Below are 22,541 nucleotides of genomic sequence, written 5' to 3'. Positions count from 1 at the left end.
TGAGGAAGTATGATTGATTGATTGATTGATGTACCTGGGTAGTCAGACTCTTCGCTGTACTGCCCGCGATGGCCTGGCTAGTCACATGACCCCGAAAGATGGAGTTGATGGAGTTGAAGAAGCTGGACTTGCCGACGCCGACCGGCCCAATGAGCAGGATGCGAGCCTGTCGCACGGCGTTCATTATGGGCCTGTAGTTCCTCACAAACTCCATCAGCTCCTTCTTCTTCCTGCAGTGAGAGACGAAGCGGAGAGAGAGAGGGGTGGAGGGAGAGACGGAGGAAGAGATGGAGAGATGAAGAAGGCAGGGAAACTGCCCTTGTGTAGGATAGACCATGCTAACTGGCTAACTTTTTACGATACTAATCAAGCCCAGCCCTGCTTAGCTTCAGTATTAACCAATCCCAGCCCGACTCAGACATTAGTAAAATGGCTGCTTACTCAGAACGCCAGAGGATATTTCTCCAAGGCTTCTCCAGAAGGCCTCCAAGATCTAAGGGAGAAACAGAGTAGAACCCTGAGCACCCAATTAGCCTATCAGAATAATGACTAAGAGAGAAACAGAGTCGAACCCTGAGCACCCAATTAGCCTATCAGAATAATGACTAAGAGAGAAACAGATTCGAACCCTGAGCAATCTGATTAGCCTATCAGAATAACGACTAAGAGAGAAACAGAGTCGAACCCTGAGCAATCTGATTAGCCTATCAGAATAATGACTAAGAGAACAACATCAAGACTAGCAATCAAATATATTCCCATACATGGAATCAAATATAGCACAAAATGAGTCGGTAACCTGAGCATTTATTAAGCCTATTCAAAGATGACTTAAGCCGAAAAGAGTTGAACCTGCGCAGTGCAATAGCATGTAATGACTAAGGTGTAATCATCGCAATGATTCCTTACACAACACAAATATATTTTCCATACATGGAGATCCAATGTATGGGCACACATTTAATGACAGTGGCAGGCTATACTAATGAAATTTTCAACATTTAATTATTTCAAAGGATGAGCTTTCACTAGCCTTCAAAATGTAGATACGCTACTTGCGCAATGTGGCGAAATACATTGTTAATTGCACTGAATGTTAATTAAATACATGTGCACGGATTTGTATCAGGAGGATATGTGCAATTCCAGTTAAAATTCAAATGTATCAAGTGCTGATCATAGCCAACCATTCCGTTTGCAAGTGATGTGATTGTGTCTGCATGTGAGCGAGATTGAGTTCCTGAATCACCAACTGCAAAATTAAGGCTATTTAATTATGGAGAGCGGGGTGAGAGTCATAGATGCATCCCTCTGATTGTTGGGTCAGGATTTTTAAAATAATAATTAATCTAGTTATTGTAGAAAGACTCCTGGGCTCTGCTTTAATGGGCAGTATATTGGTATATTTTACAAGAAAAACAGGTCTGTAAAACAAGAAATCTTTACTTGAAATGGATGATATACTGTCATTTATGTTAAGTACAATATTTAATCATGTAAAAGAAAAATATATTGCTAAATTGCACTCACCCTTCACTCACACACTTGTGCCTATGGGTAATTTAGACTCTCCAATTACCCTACCTACATGACTGTGGGCGGAAACTGGAGTACCCAGAGGAAACCCACGTGGACACATGCAAACTCCACACAGAAAGGCCCAGGCTGGGATTCGAACCCAACCTTCTTGCAGTGAGGCTACAGTGCCACCTGCTGCACCCGCAATGTATTACAATGTATATGTGTGTATATATATATGTATATATATATATATATATATACATATATATATATATATATATTAACTGAGTGAAAGTTGCAGTATCTCTCCGGTGCGTTTTTAAGGGCTCACCCTCCACTCTGTACACCTCACACTCCGTCAGCACCAGGTCCCCGCCATGCATCTCTGCCACCTCGAAATTGTAGAACGTCCCGGGATAGCTGGCGACCGCCGCCTGGTTCCCGTTCAGGAAGACCAGCGAGCCGAAATTGGGCCCCGTGTTCCCGTCTGTGAAGGCCTGGGCCTCGCTCTTGGGCATGATGCGGAGGGGGCTCTTCCCACCGTCCCCCTCCCGGAAGCTGAACAGGAAGGCCTTGTCGTCGGCGACGTGTTGCCCACACTGGGTGTAGTTCTTGCTGGTGAAGGCGCCGAAGACGAAGCCGGCGCCATTGTAGGCCACCACCACGGTCGGGCCCTGCCGGTCACACCGGGCGTGGAAAGCGACGGCGGTGTAGCCGTGAACGCTGCCCTTGTACAGCAGGCTCAGCCGCACATGGCCAAGGCGGGAGCCCAGCTGCTTCTCCTGCTCGCGGGAAAGGGCGGATCTGACAGAACTCATGGTTGGTAGGAGGCTGCGGGAACATTTACATTTATATTTACATTTATATTTATATTCTTTATACATTTACATTTATAATCTAAATGTAAATGTAAATTTGTAACTAAAAATATTGCTTATTGAAAATTGCCCCATTCATTTTCCCATTGACAAATTTGCGGGAAAACGGGGGGAGTGGCTTGGTGACGTTTACACTTACAAGCTCTATTGGCACCGCCAAAGAGAACAAAACGGAAATCTTCGAGATTGTAACTTTAAGTACTGTACTCAAGTCAATGTACTTCGTTACTGTACACCCTTGATTATTGATGACAATATGCTCGGGGTATCTATAGGCTATTATTTGTATTATTATTTCGTTAACCAAAGTAAAACTTCTGAAAAGCGAAATGAAAACAAAAGCCTCACTTAGCCCAACTGCATGCCAACTTTAGATCACTTTCGTTTTCCCGTAAATACGTTTCATCTTAAGGTCAATTTGTCTTGCCAAGACGACAAATAGAAGAGTACATATGAAATATTTCAGTTCATTCATATTTCTGTTCATTGTGTTCAATCTTGAGATTTTTTGTTTTGGACCACGTGCGAAACCACTTCCCTACGACGCCGAGCACGTTATAATCGGTACGTTTATATGTCCGTATATGTGAGTACTTCTGAACTCTGAGTGTACAAAAACAAAACGGTATTTTCCTAGACAAAACTGGGATGAATAAAAGATAACGTACCTGTTATTGACGATGAATCCAATTTGCGTGCTATCCGGGTGGTGAAGCAAATAGGCTACGGCTTTGCTTTGAGTTTCAGTATGAACTACGGAAAAGCTTTTTCCGTTCTTTTTTGTACAGACTTATGCAAATGACGTAACTATTCAGATACATTCAACATTACGCATGCACAGTATTTATGAACTGTTGTCTGATACATTGATTGTACCGAGTAAAATAACGCGAGAACTTATAACTTCCAAGTGGGCAATACAGCCGTCCTTACGAGCCATACTCTATTCCATAATCACGGTTACCCTTGTAGCCAGTGTTTTACATTTCATTATTTTCTTGGACCGGACTTTCCAGGGCGACTTACAATGAAAGATAACCCAAGGGCATCCACACGGGTTATTTGAGTAACTGTGTCAGACAAAGGGCTAACAACACGACCAGACCAACAACAATATTTATTTTCTATACATATTAATGACACAATAAAAATGACTGTAAGTAATACAATGAACCATTAACTTAACATGCGTTCATCTTTAAAAACTTACGTGTTTAGAGGAAACAAAGAAAACAATCTCTGCAAACTGTACATCCTTCTTTCTAAAACAAATATCTCAAGGCTGGATATTTGCAGATTTGCTTGGAGTCGGCAGGCAACTCTCCAATCGGAAACATAACAGATACCAGACCATGGGGCCCATCCACACAATGGAACACAACTGGAGTTAAACCTGCAGACACTGCGGCCCTCCAGGACTGGAGTTAAACCTGCAGACACTGTAGCCCCTCCAGGACTGGAGTTAAACCCGCAGACACTGTGGCCCCTCCAGGACTGGAGTTAAACCCGCAGACACTGTGGCCCCTCCAGGACTGGAGTTAAACCCGCAGGCACTGCGGCCCTCCAGGACTTTGAGCTAAACCTGCAGACACTGCGGCCCGCCAGGACTGGAGTTAAACCCGCAGACACTGTGGCCTGCCAGGACTGAAGTTAAATCTGAAAAGCTAGAGTAAATGAGGTATGGCCACAAGAGATTCCTCAGGAATAAAGAAGTATTTTCGAAACAACTTTACCAAAGTTCAGTTCATGAGATAATGTCATATTTTTCAAGCTTGAGGAATAACCCACAGCAAAATAAGCGTTAACAATCAGCGACAAAAAGTCCAAATTAACAAATTGCAGTAAGCAGTGAGTGTTTTTGTTTTTAAACATTCTCTCTTCCCCTCTGTCTCTCTCTCTCTCTGCCTCTCCTCCTCTCCATTTCCCTCCCTCTTTCTCTTCCTCTCTCTCTCTCAGAACTCCAGCTTGCAGGCGGGGAAGACCTCGTCCTGCATGGCGACTGTGCTGTTGCAGCCCAAAACCGTGATGTCCAGTCCCTCCTGTCGCTCTAGCGTTTCCCGGTACCACTCCTGGATCACAGGTGAGTTGAAAGTGGGGATTACGGTCACCTGGGGGGTATTTCACAATACAGCATTCTCACATATACATACGACTATTATGCAGATAGATATTAACTAATGCAATGCAGGTGGGGTGCCTTCAGAAAAAAAAGTTATAGTGGACAAGGCTTAAGATGACGAATAGCAATGTATGTGCAATACACAATACAATACAATGGCCAGAAATTGCCAAAGTTTATGGCTCCTATCACAGTGTGTTTAGCGTGTTTGGGGATGTGTCGTGTTAGGATAGGCATGTTTCTGGGCCTATCACAGTGTGTGTAGCGTGTTTGGGGGTGTGTCATGTCTTTGTTTCCTCAGGACTTGGAGCACCAGAAGGGGGCCCTGGAGATCAAATTCCAGAACACCCAAAACTGGTTTACCAAAGCTCTGAGCAACCTCAAAATTCCCCCTGTGCACCATTAACCCTCCGTCTCTCAGGGGGAATAGGTCTCACTGCACAGAGTGTGTGTGTGTGTGTGTGGACCAGGGATCAAATCCAGTCCTGGAGGGCCGCTGTGTCAGCTGGTTTACATGCTGACTTTATGGTTGCCATTTCGTGGTATTGGCTACTAAGAAATTCTCGGCACTTAAATCAGCTACTCCAAGGCAATAGCTTAATATCAGCTACTCCAAGGCTTAAATCAGCTACTCCAAGGCTTAAATCAGCTACTCCAAGGCTTAAATCAGCTACTCCAAGGCTTAAATCAGCTACTCCAAGGCTTAAATTAGCCACTGAAAAACAACCCTCCAAGACCGGGGTTTCAGAGCCCTGGAGCAGACTCCCCTCGCTCTTAAAGCAGCCCTCCTTCTCCTTCCGGGCAAAGAACCGTCTCTTAAAGACATGCACCACAGCTTAAAGCACATGGACATCTCTGCTAGCTTTCACACATTTTATGAAGTGAACATTGTCTTTAGTGGGGTAACATCACATGGGGTAATGCCTTAAGAATTAGGCAATAATAATAATAATAATAATCGCAGCTGAATTTTGTATGACATCACAGCCAATTTTCAGTGACATCACAGCCAGTCTTGTGACATCAGTGTTTCTGTGGTGTGAGGTGACAGCTAAAAAGACAACTGAAGAGCTGCTGGAAGAAATAAAAGTTTATTAAAAAAAACAAAAAACTAAGCTATTTGCTTCCCTTTGCACAGACAATCACAATAAAAACCCTTTGCATTGCATACTGTCAAATGTACCATTTATTTATTTATCTGACAGAAACATCAGCAAGGTTACAGAGATTCAGTAAAGCCAAGCTGCAAAAGCACATTAATGTGGGGCTTACTGTGTGGAGAAGCCATTTTAATTACGATAATAATTACTGAACTACTGTTTGCTTCCCTCTTATATTTCCACAAATACTTGCTTTGTGAATATTTTATGCCACTCTCCCTCGTGATTGGTTAGATTCACATTATGCCCCTGCACATGATTGGTGGTCTACATTTGTGCAAGAAATGTAATTCAGCCACAAGCATCCCTATGCGACACAATTCAATTCACATTTTTTTTAAACGGAGTACTTTTTTGGGGTCACCGACCCCCTCGGGGGGTCGGTGCGGGGCGGGGCAGGCCAGCCTATCCCCTGCTCTCCTCGTCCTCCCCCTGGTAGATGTCGTCGAAGTAGTTGTCGGTGAACCTCAGCATCTGCTGGATGGCGGTGAGCAGCAGGATGTCGTTGTTCTGGTCCAGGTCCAGCTCCTGGCTGTAGTTCTTCACCGGGATGATGCAAGACATGGGGATCCCCAGGAGCAGGCCCAACTCCTCCACCTGCCCAGCCCGGTCACACACACACACACACGCACACACACACACACTCAGGATCTAATGTGCTGAATCTCAATGACTGCAGCAGCTGCCTGGAAAACTCTGTGTTTCACACTGAACAGCTGCACTTTGAAAAGGTCTGATCAGCTGGGGGCTGTTTGATATGAACATGCCTTTAGTCTGAAGCACTGAAGCTCACCTTCCTCTGGATGTAGTGACTGTGGTACACCTGCTTCAGATCCGTGCCCACGTGCTGGCACGCCTCGTCTACCTTGGTCATGAGCACCAGCTGGGGAACACCTGTACAACGCATTACACAGGGCCATACATGTAAAACACCTGTCACACATTCACACCTGTGCCACACCTGTATATGTAAAACACCTGTGCCACACCTGTACATGTAAAACACCTGTCACATATTCACACCTGTGCCACACCTGTACATGTAAAACACCTGTCACACAAACAGTGCTGTAAAACTGTTTCCCTCTTCCTGATTACTACTTATTTGTCAGATTTTTAGGCTCCCCCATGAATTGTGGAGTCATGGACTCTTGACTTTAGCTGAGGCTAGACAGGCCTGCATTTCTTTGGCTGTTCATCTGGGGCCTTTTATGATTTGGGTGAGTTGTCGCTGCACCCTTGGAGGAATGTTGGCAGGCCGGCCATTCGTGGAAGAATCACCGCTGGTCCAAGTGTTCTCCGTTTGGAGATAATGACTCTCGCTGTAGTTTTGGTGCGGTCCCAGAGCCTCAGAAATGGCTTTGCAACCCTTTCCAGTCTTTGCATGTTTCTGGGCCTATCACAGTGTGTTTAGTGTGTTGGGTGTGTTGCTAGATAGCATGTTGGGCTATACAAGTGTTTTGCGTGTTTGGGGGTCGTGTTAGGATAGGCTGTTCCTGGACCTATCACAGTGTGTTTAGTGTGTCTGGGGTATGTTATGTAGGGCTGGCATGTTTCTGGGCCTATCACAGTGTGTTTAGTGTGTCTGGGGGTATGTTATGCTAGGGCTGGCATGTTTCTGGGCCTATCACAGTGTGTTTAGTGTGTTTGGGGGTATGTTATGCTAGGGTTGGCATGTTTCTAGGCCTATCACAGTGTGTTTAGTGTGTTTGGGGGTGTGTCGTGTTAGGATAGGCATGTTTCTGGGCCTATCACAGTGTGTTTAGTATGTTTGGGGGTGTGTCGTGTTAGGATTGGCATGTTTCTGGGCCTATCACAGTGTGTTTAGTGTGTTTGGGGGTGTGCCCGTCGCCCATCAGTGGCTCACCCATCAGATTGACCCTGCGCCGAATGTCATGCAGTTTCTCCAGCAGCTTGGGCTTCATCTGCTTGACCTTGCCGCCGTCCAGAACGTAGACCACGCAGTGGACCATGTCTCCAAGGGCGGGGCTCTTACGATACCCCAGCGAGTCCGGCTGCAGCGGCACTGAGGGATTGAACTGAGAGGAGAAAACAGACAGACAGTCAGACAGAGACAGACAGACAGCAAGCTACTGCAATGGCAGAGATGTACAAGCACTGGAAAGTACAGGGAGGCAAAACGGAACAGAAGCGAAGAACCAGCAGGGCTCGTTCAAAAAGAGTCCATTTTAGAACTGCTTGTCCTCAAAAACAGAGATATAAAAATAAAAATGATATAAAAATGGATATAAAATATGAAATATAAAATCGTGGGTGAGTGGGCGGGGCTGAGGATGGAGGAGGAGACTTCTTTGATGGCACACACAGGACTGCAGCAAGGCTAAAAGATTCTGCGCAGCATGCCTTTAAATTATGAATTTCAGTGATGAACAGCTTCAGAGTCCTCACCTGGTACCTGTCCATAACGTGGCCTCTCAGAACACTTGTGATGTCATCCAACTGAAGCCCCTCCCCTGTGGCTTCCTCCAATCCCATAGTGTCACACATGACAAAGGGGAGGGGCTTGCCCTCCCTCCCAGCCTTGACCTGGTAGCTGCGGAACTGAAGAAAGGACAGGTCACAGGTCAGAGGTCACAGGGTACAGGTAATAGGTCACAGGTCACTGGTCATAGCATGACGGCAAATGATGTGCATCTTCGCCAAAGGAAACCCAAATGCTGTACTTATATCTAATTCTGTTTGTGAGAAGTGGCTGATATATAAATTTAGAGAGTGAGAGTTTGAATTCACTGAGTGGTGATTAACTGATTCGTTGATTGAATGAATATGACTGACTGATTGATTATTATTGACAGTGATTCATTAAGCTAGAATTATTGATTAGCGAGAATGGGTATGATTGATTCACTGATTGATTGAATGTAATTGATTGATACCTGGGTAGTCAGACTCTTCGCTGTACTGCCCGCGATGGCCTGGCTAGTCACATGACCCCGAAAGATGGAGTTGATGGAGTTGAAGAAGCTGGACTTGCCGACGCCGACCGGCCCAATGAGCAGGATGCGAGCCTGCCGCACGGCGTTCATTATGGGCTTGTAGTTCCTCACAAACTCCATCAGCTCCCTCTTCTTCCTGCAGTGAGAGACGGAGCAGAGAGAGAGAGATGGAGGGAGAGACAGAGACAGAGTGGAGAGAGAGATGGAGGGAGAGATGGAGGGGTGGAGGGAGAGACGGAGGAAGAGATGGAGAGATGAAGAAGGCAGGGAAACTGCCCTTGTGTAGGATAGACCATGCTAACTGGATAACTTTTTGCGATACTAATCAAGCCCAGCCCTGCTTAGCTTCAGCACTAATCAAGCCCATCCCTGCTTAGCTTCAGCACTAGCCTAGCCCTGCTTAGCTTCAGTATTAACCAATCCCAGCCCTGCTTAGCTTCAGTATTAACCAATCCCAGCCCAACTCAGACATTAGTAAAATGGCTGCTTACTCAGAACTCCAGAGGACATTTCTCCAAGGCTTCTCCAGAAGGCCTCCAAGATCTAAGAGAGAAACAGAGTCGAACCCTGAGCAATCTGATTAGCCAATCAGAATAATGACTAAGAGCTGTGTCAATCATCGCAATGATTCCTTACACAACACAAATATATTTCCCATACATGGAGATCCAATATATGGGCACACATTTAATGACAGTGGCAGGCTATACTGATGACATTTTCAACATTTAATTATTTCAAAAGATGAGCTTTCGCTAGCCTTCAAAATGTTGATATGCTACTTGCGCAATGTGGTGAACTACATTTTCAATTGCACTGAATGTTAATTAAATACATGTGCATGAATTTGTATCAGGAGGATATGTGCAATTCCAGTTAAAATTCAGACATATCAAATGCTGATCATAGCCAACCATTCCGTTTGCAAGTGATGCGATTGTGTCTGCATGTGTGCGAGATTGAGTTCCTGAATCACCAACTGCATAATTAAGGCTATTTAATTATGGAGAGCAGGGTGAGAGTCATGGATGCATCCCTCTGATTGCTGGGTCAGGATTTTAAAAATAATAATTAATCTTGTTATTATAGAAAGGCCCCTGGGCTCTGCTTTAATGGGCAGTATATTGGTATATTTTACCAGTCTGTAAAACAAGAAACCTTTACTTGAAATGGATGATATACTGTCATTTATGTTAAGTACAATATTTAATCATGTAAAAGAAAAATATATTGCTAAATATATTTCTGCTTTGGTCTATGGGATAGTGAGATATGCATGAATATAATAGTACTAAATAACTACATATTTGCAATATATCACAGAGCACACACACATTCACTCACCATTCACTCACACACTTGTGCCTATGGGCAATTTAGACTCTCCAATTAGCCTACCTACATGTTTTCGGACTGTGGGCGGAAACTGGAGTACCCAGAGGAAACCCACGTGGACACATGCAAACTCCACACAGAAAGGCCCAGGCTGGGATTCGAACCCAGGACCTTCTTGCAGTGAGGCGACAGTGCCACCGGCTGCACCCGCAATGCATTACAATGTATATATATATATATATATATATTTACTGAGTGAAAGTTGCAGTATTTCTCCGGTGCGTTTTTAAGGGCTCACCCTCCACTCTGTACACCTCACACTCCGTCAGCACCAGGTCCCCGCCATGCATCTCCGCCGCCTCGAAATTGTAGAGGGATCCGGGATTGCTGGCGACCGCCGCCTGGTTCCCGTTCAGGAAGACCAGCGAGCCGAAATTGGGCCCCGTGTTCCCGTCTGTGAAGGCCTGGGCCTCGCTCTTGGGCGCGACGCGGAGGGGGCTCTTCCCACCGTCCCCCTCCCGGAAGCTGAACAGGAAGGCCTTGTCGTCGGCGATGACCTGCCCGCGCTGGGTGTAGTCCTTGCTGGTGAAGGCGCCGAAGACGAAGCCGGCGCCATTGTAGGCCACCACCACGGTCGGGCCCTGCAGGTCGCACCGGCCATGGAAAGCGGCGGCGGTGTAGCTGTGAACGCTGGCCTTGTACAGCAGGCTCAGCCGCGCATGGCCGAGGAGGGAGCCCAGCTGCTTCTCCTGCTCGCGGGAAAGGGCGGATCTGACGGAACTCATGGTTGGTCGGAGGCTGCGGGAACATTTACATTTATATATATTTACATTTACAACTATATTATATTTACAATTATACACTTTATACATTTATATATATTCTTTATTTAACCCCTGATGATAGATAGCATTGCCTAAAATGTGAAACAGTTGGATGACCCTTCGCTCAAATTCCATAAAATTTCATCTGACCAATCCTAGCATAAAAACTGCAACCACTACAAGCTCAGACAACTTCATAATTAGCAAACGGGCTACCGTTAGCTAACGTTTACATACCTCGACATGCTTTTTCAGGTTGGACGGCGAGTTTTTGAATGCAGCGATGTAGTTCGTGCGCGGTAAGCAGAGCAAACATTTAAAACAATATGAATCTTTTTGAATTTCACAAATCTCAAACATGGACTTGAGATATGGCCATGGGTGCTCTGGTGGCGAAGAATCATCCTTATCTTCTGCCGTCGCCATCATTACCGCCGCCAAGTTCAAATTGAACTGTTCGACCACTGGTGCAACAAGCAAGCACTTTGAACTTGACCGACAGCGTATTTGGAGTAGGCTACTGTGATTGGTTTTTCTCCTGTGAGGAACACAGCGTGTGGCCAATCGCATTTTAGAAAATAAAAAAATATTCAACTGTTGACTTCAAAGCTATGCTTCAAAGTAACGAGTAATGACAACCTTCATAGAAATGTAGTGGAGTCAAAATTATGGAGTAAAAATGTTCATATCGGGCAAAAGGTGGATAAAGAACGTCTGTGGAAATTGATCATCACTAATTCTACCCCAGGTCTGCTACAGCATTTTAACCCGGCTCGGCAGTGTAAAGACAGCTTAAGTTAGCCTAATGTTAGACAATGAATGAGTATGTACATAACGTTACTTTTATAACAACCATTTTTTATTCAGTAAATAGTACGTGTTATAGTCGGCGTGACCCAGGTGCCAACTGACTGATGTCACACAGGCGACATTGGTTGGATCCGGTTGGATCTCTGAGAAGTGAGGTCCAAATACACACCTGCAATTACTGCTTTTCGCCATTGGTACCGCCAAAGAGAACGAAACGGAAATCTTCGAGATGGTAACTTTAAGTACTGTACTCAAGTCAATGTACTTCGTTGTCCACCCCTGATTATTGATGACAATATGCTCGGGGTATCTATAGGCTATTATTTGTGTAACTATTCTTTCGTTAACCAAAGTAAAAAATAAAAAAAAAATCGAAAATGAAAACAAAAGCCTCACTTTGCCAAACTGCATGCCAACTTTAGATCACTTTCGTTTTCCCGTAAATACGTTTCATCTTAAGGTCAATTTGTCTTGCCAAGACAACAAATAGAAGAGTACATATGAAATATTTCCGTTCATTCATATTTCTGTTCATTGTGTTCAATCTTGAGATTTTTCGTTTTGGACCCCGTGCGAAACCACTTCCTTACGACGCCGGGCACGTTATAATCGGTACGTTTATGTCCGTATATGTGAGTACTTTTGAACTCTGAGTGTACAAAACCAAAAAGGTATTTTCCTAGACAAAACTGGGATGAATAAAAGATAACGTACCTGTTGTTGACGATGAATCCGATGTGCGTGCTATCCGGGTGGTGAAACAAATACGGCTTCGCTTTGAGTTTCGATATAAACTGCGTTCAAACGTTTTTTCCTTTCTTTTTTGTACAGACTTCTGCAAATGACGGGACTATTCAGATACATCCAACATTACGCATGCACAGTATTTATGAACTGTCGTCTGATACATTGATTGTACCGAGTAAAATGACGTGAGAACTTATAACTTACAGCCGTCCTTACGAGTCATACTCTATTCCATAATCACGGTTACCCTTGTAGCCAGTGTTTTACATTTCATTATTTTCTTGGACCGGACTTTCCAGGGTGACTTACAATGAAAGATAACTCAAGGGCATCCACAAGGGTTATTTGAGTAACTGTGTCAGACAAAGGGCTAACAACATGACCAGACCAACAACAATATTTATTTTCTATACATATTAATGACACAATAAAATGACTAAGTAATACAATGAACCATTAACTTAACATGTCATGCGTTCATCTTTAAAAAGTTACGTGTTTAGAGGAAACAAAGAAAACAATCTTTGCAAACCGTACATCCTTCTTTCTCAAACAAACATCTCAAGGCTGGATATTTGCAGATTTGCTTGGAGTTGGCAGGCAGCTCTCCAATCGGAAAAATAACAGATACCAGACCATGGGGCCCATCCACACAATGGAACAGAACTGGAGTTAAACCTGCAGACACTGCGGCCCTCCAGGACTGGAGTTAAATCTGCAGACACTGCGACCCTCCAGGACTGGAGTTAAGTCTGCAGACACTGCAGCCCCTCCAGGACTGGAGTTAAACCCGCAGACACTGTGGCCCCTCCAGGATGGAGTTAAACCCGCAGACACTGTGGCCTGCCAGGACTGGAGTTAAACCTGCAGACACTGCGGCCCTCCAGGACTGGAGTTAAACCTGCAGACACTGCAGCCCTCCAGGACTGGAGTTAAACCTGCACACACTGTGGCCCTCCAGGACTGGAGTTAAACCTGCAGACGCCATGGCCCACCAGGACTGGAGTTAAATCTGAAAAGCGAGAGTAAATGAGGTATGGCCACAAGAGCTTCCTCAGGAATGAAGAAGTATTTTCGAAACAACTTTACCAAAGTTCAGTTCTTGAGGAATAACCCACAGCAAAATAAGCGTGTTAACAATCAGCGACAAAAAGTCCAAATGAACAAATTGCAGTAAGCAGTGAGTGTTTTTGTTTTTAAACATTCTCTCTTCCCCTCTGTCTCTCTCTCTGTCTCTGCCTCTCCTCCTCTCCATTTCCCTCCCTCTTTCTCTTTCTCTTTCTCTCCCTCTCTCTCTCTCAGAACTCCAGCTTGCAGGCGGGGAAGACCTCGTCCTGCATGGCGACTGTGCTGTTGCAGCCCAAAACCGTGATGTCCAGTCCCTCCTGTCGCTCTCGCGTTTCCCGGTACCACTCCTGGATCACAGGTGAGTTGAAAGTGGGGATTATGGTCACCTGGGGGGTATTTCACAATACAGCATTCTCACATATACATACGACTATTATGCAGATAGATATTAACTAATGCAATGCAGGTGGGGTGCCTTTAGAAAAAAAAGTTATAGTGGACAAGGCTTAAGATGACGAATAGCAATGTATATGCAATACACAATAAAATACAATGGCCAGAAATTGCCTGGAGTGGTGGGGTTTATGTATATATACTGTGACGTACCACATGAACAATTTAATTTAGATTATAAAAGAGAAAGGCTAACGCTAGAGAGGGGAATGTGGTGAACTGGGCTCATGTTGATGAATGGAGGAACAGACCGAGCTTGTCGTGTGCGATTCACCCAACTGAGCAGGGGAGGAGAAGGGGGCGGGGCTAACCTGTGGCCTGCCGGGCCAGCGAGCCTTCCCCTCCAGCAGGGCATCAAGGATGGACCTCAGGACCGCCCCCTGTCCAGGCTCCGCCCCCTCTCTCGGCCCTGCCCCCTGTCCAGGCTCCGCCCCCTCTCCAGGCTCCGCCCCACTGATGACGTAATAGGAGGAGCGCACGCGGCGGAAGAACTCGGCGTCCACCGCGGAGGAGGCGGGGCCTGAGGGGACGTACGCCATGTCCACGCATATCCAGGCCCCGCCCACAGCTCCCGCCTTGCTCCCCGCAGAGCCTGAGGAGGACAGGAACAGGAAGTGATGCGATCACTCGCAGAGCCACAAAGCCAACGTCTGGGAATTAAGGACTCATTTTACCTTGCGGGGAAAGGGGAATTTTTTAGTTTTAAGACGCACGAGCGGAGACATCGGGAAACACAAAATACCTTCTTTACCGCCAAAAACTAAAACTGCTATCAGTAGGATGGTAAAAAAAAACATGAAAACAGAATAACTGAAACACTAAAAAGTATTTCAATTAAATCTGATGGGTTTACCATAACGGCCTAAATGCGAAAAAGAACTAAATTTACCAGTAATATAACAGCAATATCATTTAAGAGCGATATAATAAATTTAATGTCTGTATGACTGAGGAATACAAAGACTCACAAAGAGCCGTAAGGACTGAAACTGAAATGCAGAATCAGCAGAATTAGCAGAATCAGCAGAATCAGCAGAATTAGCAGAATCAGCAGAATCAGCAGAATTAGCAGAATCAGCAGAATCAGCAGAATCAGCAGAATCAGCAGAATTAGCAGAATCAGCAGAATCAGCAGAATTCTAAGGACTGCAGTGGAAAGACAGCATTGGGTTTGGCGATATTTGTGGGGGCCCACCTGCTGCTCCAGGCCTGGAGGTGGGCACTCTGTGGCTGGGGTGGGCGGAGGGCGTGTCCCCCCCCGGCCTGGTTCTGAGGGGGGTCCGGCCCGGGGGGGCGAGTGCGGCGGTGCTGCGGGTGCTCCTGGGCTGGGTTTTGGCGTCCACCATGCAGGCCCCTGGTGGGGGGGGCACAGGGGGCATATCCCTCACGGGGGCAGGGGGAGGGTCGCCGGGAAACAGCCCCAGGGGGGCGGAGCAGGAGGCGGGGGGGCTGCAGGACGGGAAGTCCTCGTCGGAGTCCAGCCCGTCGGCGGCCGCGACGGAGGAGGGGCAGTCCTCAGTCCCTGGGGGCGTGTCCGGGCCGGGCTCTGTGTGGGGATTGGCCAGCTCTCCGGGGGCGGAGTCGCTGTGGTCGTGGTCGTGTGGGTAGGGGCCAGACGGCAGTGATGCATTCTGGGACTGTGGGACTTGGAAATGCTTGTACTCACAAGGGGAGACCAGGCACAGGTCCACGGTGTAGGGCGTGGCCGCGAGGGGGAGGGGCCTGGCGGTTTGGGATACCCTCAAGGGCAGGGACAGCTCCTGCCTGGGGTTGGGGGTGTGGTTTGCGGTGTGGCTGGGGGCGTGTCCGTTGGGAGATGGGCAGAAGGGCGGGGGGCCCTGCTCCAGAGAGACAGACAGGGACTCGTCTACCTCAGTGGACTGTGGGGAGCCCAGCTCAGCGGGCAGGGAAGGGGTGGGGGTGGGGGGCAGAGTAGGTACAGGTTTCGGAGAACAGGTCCCGGAGTGGACTGAGCAACAGGAAGCTGGAGCGTTTCTCCTGGGGGGAGGGGCCAGGGTTAGTTGCTAGGCTACCTCTGGGGAACCCCACAGGACGGCTGAATTCTGGCCCCACCCTCAGGGACCCCTCCGTATAGGCCCCGTCCAACAGCCTGTACTCAGTGGGGGTGAGGTCAAAGGTCGCAACCCCCCTGGGGGTCCTGAAGACCGGAGACTCTGAGGACTTCCCCAAATCCTCCTGTTCTGCTCCTGCTCCATCCTGCTGCTCGTTTGACTGATGCTCGTTTGACTGCTGCTTCTTTGAATGCTGCTCGTCTGATTGCTGCTCGTTTGACTGCTGCTCTTTTGACTGCTGCTCGTTTGACTGCTGCTCATTTGAGTGCTGCTCGTTTGACTGCTCCTCGTTTGACTGATGCTCGTTTGATTGCTCCTCGTTTGACTGCTGCTCGTTTGACTGCTCCTCGTTTGACTGCTCCTCGTTTGACTGATGCTCGTTTGATTGCTCCTTGTCTGACTGATGCTCGTTTGATTGCTGCTCGTTTGACTGCTGCTCATTTGACCGCTGCTCATTTGACCGCTGCTCGATTCCAGCTCCATCAGAGGCACCGGACTCCTTGGAGCTTCTCTTCCATTTCATCCCCCTGTTCCCCGCCTCTCTCCTAAGGATCACCCCATCCTTTCTCCCCCTCTCAGTCCTCCCCTGGAGAGTGGGTCCTGAGGGGGCCCTCCTGACCCCCCGTCCTGGGACCCCGGTCTGTCTGTTCTCCTCCGCCCGCACCTCCCGCTTCACCTCCCATTTTAAGTCTTTCTGCAGTTTGGCAGTGGAGGGGTCCTTCTGCGCGGTATTCTGCTCCTGTGTCCCAGCCTGGTTTGGGGACCTGGGCGTTTTGGGGTCGGCTCCCCTGGCCCTGCCCCCGGTCTTGACTCCACTCCCTCCTTCTCTGTTGCCCTTGGCACCCATATCTGCTGCAGCTTTGGCCCGGCCATTTTTTTGAGGGGGGTCTCTCTTTTTCCCGTCTCCCTCTCTCTCTGCCGGGGGGGCGCTGGCCAGCCTGCACCGCTTCCCTCCCGGCCTGGGCCCCGGCTCCCGTTTGGGCCCCCCCTCGGAACGCTGCGGGCGGGCGGGGCTGCGGAGGAAGTCCAGGTGCTTCAGCTTCTCCAGCCCCTCCAGGATCCGGGTCTGCGGGGCGCGGCCGGGGAACAGGACCCGGACGACCCGCTCGTGTGTGTCGGCGGGACGCCACACCAGCAGGGCGCAGATGGACGTCAGGCAGGACGGGGGGGCGTCCGACGGGCCCCTGGAGGAGTCGACCCCCCCGGGCGCCCCCCCGGGCCAGACCCGCCACGCCCCGTCCGGCTCCCGGCCGCCCCTCGCTGGGCTCAGCACGTACAGCTCCAGCCGGCCCACGCCGAACTTGTGGAAGAGCGTGATTGGCTGGGCGTGGGGGCCGGGGGCGCGGCTGAGGGGCTCTGCCGCCATGTTCAGCCTCTCCAGGCAGCGCAGGATCACTGCCAGGTCGCCGGCCCCCTCCTCCAACCCGCCGTGCCAGGTCTGCGGGCTCCCTTGGGGGGCGTTGAGGAAGACCACGCCAATCTCAGGGGAGACCAAGCGCTGGTCGTGGGCGTGGTCTGCTGTGGCCCCGCCCCCGGGCCCCACCCTCTCCTCCTCCAGCTCCAGCTCCGCCACCTTTCGGCGCAGCAGGCTGGCCACGCCCGCCAGACTGGCCCCGCCCGCCTGGGTGAGCAGCAGGGCGTCGACGCGGTCCAGGCGCCGCGCCAGCTTCCAGAAGCAGGGGCGGGGCTCCGACCCCCCGTCCACCAGCACGGTGAACCCGTCCACCGCGAAGAAGGCGGAGTCGCCCCGCCCCCCAGGGAACACATAGCAGCAGGGGCGGGACAGCCTGAGGAAGCCAGCCACTCCCGGCGGCTCCAGGAGGTCAAAGGGGGAGGGGGGCGAGGGGGCGGAGCTCTGGGGTGCCTCCATCTCTGGGGCGGGGCGGGGCGGGGCACACAGCTCAGCTGATCTGCCGTTCGAGCTCAGCTGCTCTCTATACTGAAGACAAGAGGAACAGGTACAAATATTAGATACCCACACCACGAGTTTCCCTAATGGGTGAGAGAGAGAGTAAGTGAGTGAGTGTTAATGTGAGTGAGTGCGTGTGTGTGTGTGAATGTGTGTGAGTGAGTGGGTGAGTGAGTGAGAGAGAGTGTGTGTAGGTGAGTGAGTGAGTGAGTGTGAATGTGAGTGAGTGAGTGTGTGTGTGTGAGTGAGTGGGTGAGTGGGTGAGAGAGAGTGTGTGTAGGTGAGTGAGTGAGTGAGTGAGTGTGAATGTGAGTGAGTGAGTGTGTGTGTGTGAGTGAGTGGGTGAGTGAGTGAGAGAGAGTGTGTGTAGGTGAATGAGTGAGTGGATGAGTAAGTGAGTAAGAGAGAGTGAGTGAGTGAGTGAGTGAGCGAGCACTTTCCCTCCCGCCTCCTCCCTCCTCTCTCCTGCCTCCTCCCTCCTCTCTCCTGCCTCCTGCCACCTCCCTCCTCCCTCCTCTCTCCTGCCTCCTCCCTCCTCTCTCCTGCCTCCTGCCACCTCCCTCCTCCCTCCTGCCTCCTGCCTCCTCCCTCTCCCCTCCTGCCTCCTCCCTCCTCCCTCTCCCCTCCTGCCTCCTCCCTCCTCTCTCCTGCCTCCTGCCTCCTGCCTCCTGCCTCCTCCCTCCTCGCTCCTGCCTCCTGCCTCCTCCCTCCTCCCTCCTGCCTCCTGCCTCCTCCCTCCTCTCTCCTGCCTCCTGCCTCCTGCCTCCTCCCTCCTCGCTCCTGCCTCCTGCCTCCTCCCTCCTCCCTCCTCTCTCCTGCCTCCTGCCTCCTCCCTCCTCCCTCCTGCCTCCTGCCTCCTGCCTCCTCCCTCCTCCCTCCTGCCTCCTGCCTCCTCCCTCCTCCCTCCTCGCTCCTGCCTCCTGCCTCCTGCCTCCTCCCTCCTCGCTCCTGCCTCGGGCGAAATTTCCTGAGGGCGGAACCTTTCTTTCCTGTCTGCAGGGTCAGAGGGACGAGGGAGGAAGCGATACAGCTCTGTGCCGGATGCCCGGACAAAGCACCCGTTTGTCTCGAACACAAACTACAATCTGTGTGGGCGAAGGAGCCCCCGCTCGGAAGGCCGGGGGCAAAAACCTGCGTCTCCAGCCCTTTCTGCTCAGACCCAGCCCACACCGGGGGGGGGGGGGGGTTTGGAACAGTAACCGTGGAAACTGCCGCACCACCCAACTCTCACACATAGTTTCCTCTTTTCGCAGCTCCCACCTAACTACTGAGCACCCCCCCCCACCACCACCACCCCACACCACCCCAACCCAAACCATCTCATAAGGGGAAACACAGACCATGCCTGTCCCGCCGCTACTTCTTACACACACCCAGGGCTCTACAGTGCTTCCATTTTAGGGGCATTTTTTCCTGAAAACTATGCTAACTGTAAAAATAATTCTGGAGCACAACTACTATTTGGGATGCATTAGTCTACATATAAAATTTGCAACTTAGAAGCACATGTGCTCCTTGTTAGAGTACAGCCCGATGCCACTCTCACAGACAGGACTGTCAAACCATACTGCATTTTACTATGCACACAGTACATCTCCAGGCAATACATAAACACACACACACACACATGCATGCGTGCACACGTATGCACACACACATACATACAAGTATGCAAATGCAAACATATTATATACCACTACACTAAAAGACAGAGACACACTGTTACAAACACAAGCAGACAGTCCGAGACATGCACACACACACACAACCTAATGCATCAAGCAAACACCGTCACACAAAAACAGACACAGAACCTCAGGTCTACACACACACACAGACACAAAGATACACAGGATACATGGACACAGGATTATATAAATATGAACACAGATGCACGCACATACAAACACAATCACATACGTTGACTCTTAACACACACAATAACCCAAAGACACGCACAGAGAAAAACTAACACAACTGCACTGTCACACACACGCACACACACACGCACACACACACCTGTGACGGTGTCCAGGTCTGGTTGATGCCGCTGTCTCTTCGCACTGTGGGACTGTAGACGTCTCCTTCGTGTTGACTCTGTGCGAGCCAGCGTGTGTGTGTGTGCGTGTGTGTGTGTGTGTGTGCGTGTGCGTGTGTGTGTGTGTGTGTGTGTGCGTGTGTGTGTGTTCGCACAGTGCGCAGCGTGTGCACAATCACCGCCTCCCTTCCTGCAGACCGCGGACACGCTGAGCTAGCCGGCTGCCATGGCAACAGCAGCAGACCCTTCTGTCGGGCACGCCCCCAAACATGGGTCAGCTCCAGGAACCCGTGCAACGGGGCACAGCCCGATTTCACAGCAGTAACAAACATTTACTTCACCACCACAATTGTTTCTTAAATTCATAATTCAGCGTCATATTTATGAAGTAAATTATCCTATTTATACATTAATTAATCATCATGGGCCAGGTATCAATAAAAACCATAAATAATAGCAAAAAAAACAGTACATTTTAAAATTAAATTTATTATGAAATTTGTTTACTGAACAGTTTTGTTTCAGTGTTTTTAAACGCGTAATAATGTAATAAAATACTTGTCGAGATTTCAGCTAAGTATGCAGTTAGCAGGAGAATTAAACGTCCAAACAGGCCCAAACACGCTGACGCATCCTCAGTCTTTGAAACAGATCCGCCCGTCCGTCCACGATCTTCTATAAATCCAAAAGCGGAAAGTTAAAGTCCCAGTCCCAGTCTCTATCTCTCTCTCCATCCCTCCCCTTGTGTCTCTCTCTCAAACAGGATGGACACTGTTTATTCTGTCAACCAAGCCCCTTCTCTCATTCTCACTGTAAGACTGCTTTAAAGATCAGTAATTTAACCGCTTAAGATTATATATAAAGTTGTACAAAGCTTTTGTTTATCTGGTCTTATGTCAATGAACGATATATATATATATATATATATATATATATATATATATATATATATATATATATATAGCACTGTCAAAACAAACGGAAGTGTGCAACAGCGACTGCACTTGATTTATGTCTTTTACTTCGAGTCGTCAGGCAAGCTGGCCACTGGCAATCAGAAGAAAAAAACCCTCAGCCTAAAAAAAGGCAAGAGTGACATTAAACCTGACCAATCAGTGTACAAGAACGTGAACGGTGGTCTGTTGAATCAGTCCAATAGGCACCACGCGTACTGTTATAGAACTGTCGATTTTTTTCGGAAATTTTCTTCGACGTGCCATGGTCTTATGACTCAGTAAATATTATCCCCTTTTAAAAGAGTTTCCGACTGGTAGAGATTAACCGTGTCAATGTTTCATACACTTGGGCGCGTTTTTACAAATTATTTATTTTATTTGGTGACTTTTTTTATCGCACAATCAGTATGAAACAATGTGATGAACAGTGATGAATTATAGCAATGCAGCATATATATATTTTTTTTTTCTGGTCAGGAGGCTAAGGATTTTAAATATATACAATGACATCCAGCCCTGATGGCCTGTTTCTTGTTCTACAGCCGACAGGTCGCTCCTCGGTCCCAGCGGCTGCAGCGCGTCTCTCTCTACAAACACTTCAGGATGTAGAAGTTGCAGGAAGTTCCTCGCGGACAGCCGCATAACTGTCCGATTCTCGCGCCTTTGCGTATCGCGCATTGTTCACCTGCATCGCACTGCGTATAATAAAAACGATAAGCCTGTCATAGCAACTCAGCACGTCAAGATACACGCTACAGTATTCAAACACACAACTAAAAGACAAAGCAGCCACAGATTTAGTTTTAACATGTTAACACAAAAACATAACCCAGTGCTAAACCGATGTTTACGTAGGAATTACTTTCCCTAGAAGGAAAAATCACTTTCAAATGACAAATTAATGGAAAATACACGTGACAGATAGCGCTTGTAATACTATTAACATTTGAATAGTCTAAATATACAGAAAAAGTAAAAATGTTCTGTTCATGAAATGATTTTCTCTTACCGACGGCAGCCAGCCCAACTTCTTCTCCGCAGAAGGCATTTGCTTATTCTTCAGCTTCTCTAGAACCTCCTGTAAAGCTTCGATCTGCATCAGGGGCGTAGAAAAGCAGGGAAACGTTCAAGAGACGCCTAAACACTTAATTGTCAGTTATGCAGTCTATCACTGCATCAATTAACTTCAAAAAAAAAGATTAACCTTTCTTTCAAAGTCATATATCATGCAATTCGTTTGAATCCTAAAACAGTCTAGTACTTAGGATCCTTCATTATAGCTCACTATTATGAAATCTGAGATTTAAAAAAATGTTGGGGATGTAACTGCACTAAATATGCATACATTTTTGAAATTATATTTTGCATCCATAGACTCGGCTATTTTTACATTGTACAGAGATCAATATAAGCGAAAGGTGTGGGTTAGCATCAGTTAATCTTATAACACTATGCTTTTAATACATTTTTGTGGTTTATTCATTTAATAAAAGTATTTTGTGGTTATTCAGTAATTTTAAACAGTCTTCGGCAGATCTCTCTCTCTCTCTCTCTCACACACACACACACACAAAGACTTTCGCCCTCTCTCATTCATCCCCTCATTCAGTAGCCTATTACCAGTTCCTTCTCTTCGGACGTCTTGATGGGGTTTTCCAGAGAGCGAGCTTCCAGCGAGTCATCACAGCGCGCGA

The 22,541-nt window shown here is 48.2% G+C and overlaps 4 protein-coding genes across 9 annotated transcripts in view; 1 reads left to right on the top strand and 3 right to left on the bottom strand.

Moving 5' to 3' along the window:
* LOC135258128 (rab GTPase-activating protein 1-like) overlaps nt 1–5,463 on the top strand; it is a 38,812-nt gene extending 33,349 nt beyond the window's left edge. Inside the window, exon 9 of the transcript XR_010330873.1 lies at nt 5,220–5,463. The gene's annotated coding sequence lies outside the window, so the exon portion shown is untranslated. The remainder of the gene's footprint in view (nt 1–5,219) is intronic.
* The window catches only part of LOC135258127 (interferon-induced protein 44-like), a 43,617-nt gene extending 32,011 nt beyond the window's left edge, over nt 1–11,606 (bottom strand). The window contains exons 1-8 of one of the 6 annotated variants that reach the window (XM_064341391.1): nt 11,032–11,481; nt 10,269–10,768; nt 9,127–9,178; nt 8,576–8,771; nt 8,088–8,240; nt 7,546–7,717; nt 6,472–6,572; nt 5,687–6,275 (exon numbers count right to left, since the gene is read on the bottom strand). In XM_064341391.1, the coding sequence (XP_064197461.1) occupies nt 6,084–6,275; nt 6,472–6,572; nt 7,546–7,717; nt 8,088–8,240; nt 8,576–8,771; nt 9,127–9,178; nt 10,269–10,768; nt 11,032–11,039 (1,374 nt within the window). In that variant the 5' untranslated portion in view covers nt 11,040–11,481 and the 3' untranslated portion in view covers nt 5,687–6,083. Of the gene's footprint in view, nt 1–34; nt 231–441; nt 494–1,852; nt 2,353–3,067; nt 3,421–3,800; nt 4,356–5,686; nt 6,276–6,471; nt 6,573–7,545; nt 7,718–8,087; nt 8,241–8,575; nt 8,772–9,126; nt 9,179–10,268; nt 10,769–11,031 lie in introns of those variants that run through there. The other 5 variants (XM_064341387.1, XM_064341386.1, XM_064341385.1 and 2 more) reach the window with 5 other exon arrangements.
* Nucleotides 11,607–12,318: 712 nt separating this feature from the next.
* On the bottom strand, nt 12,319–20,365 carry LOC135258130 (microtubule-associated protein 1S-like). Its single transcript, XM_064341396.1, is given in 6 exon segments — nt 12,319–12,655; nt 13,038–13,805; nt 14,184–14,464; nt 15,068–15,788; nt 15,790–17,883; nt 19,873–20,365. Coding segments are annotated over 4 exon segments (3,183 nt in total). The 5' UTR covers nt 17,815–17,883; nt 19,873–20,365; the 3' UTR covers nt 12,319–12,655; nt 13,038–13,649.
* An 834-nt stretch (nt 20,366–21,199) lies between these two features.
* The window catches only part of LOC135258129 (cocaine- and amphetamine-regulated transcript protein-like), a 2,737-nt gene continuing 1,395 nt past the window's right edge, over nt 21,200–22,541 (bottom strand). Inside the window, exons 1-3 of the mRNA XM_064341395.1 lie at nt 22,468–22,541; nt 21,857–21,940; nt 21,200–21,542 (exon numbers count right to left, since the gene is read on the bottom strand). The exon at nt 22,468–22,541 is cut by the window's right edge and continues 1,395 nt beyond it. Of these exons, the coding sequence (XP_064197465.1) occupies nt 21,435–21,542; nt 21,857–21,940; nt 22,468–22,541 (266 nt within the window). The 3' untranslated portion in view covers nt 21,200–21,434. The remainder of the gene's footprint in view (nt 21,543–21,856; nt 21,941–22,467) is intronic.

This window comes from Anguilla rostrata, chromosome 6 (genome assembly GCF_018555375.3).
Source record: "Anguilla rostrata isolate EN2019 chromosome 6, ASM1855537v3, whole genome shotgun sequence".
Lineage (NCBI taxonomy): Eukaryota > Metazoa > Chordata > Actinopteri > Anguilliformes > Anguillidae > Anguilla > Anguilla rostrata.
The sequence above is the reverse complement of the archived record's forward strand: the minus strand, read 5'-3'. Positions and strand labels throughout refer to the sequence as shown.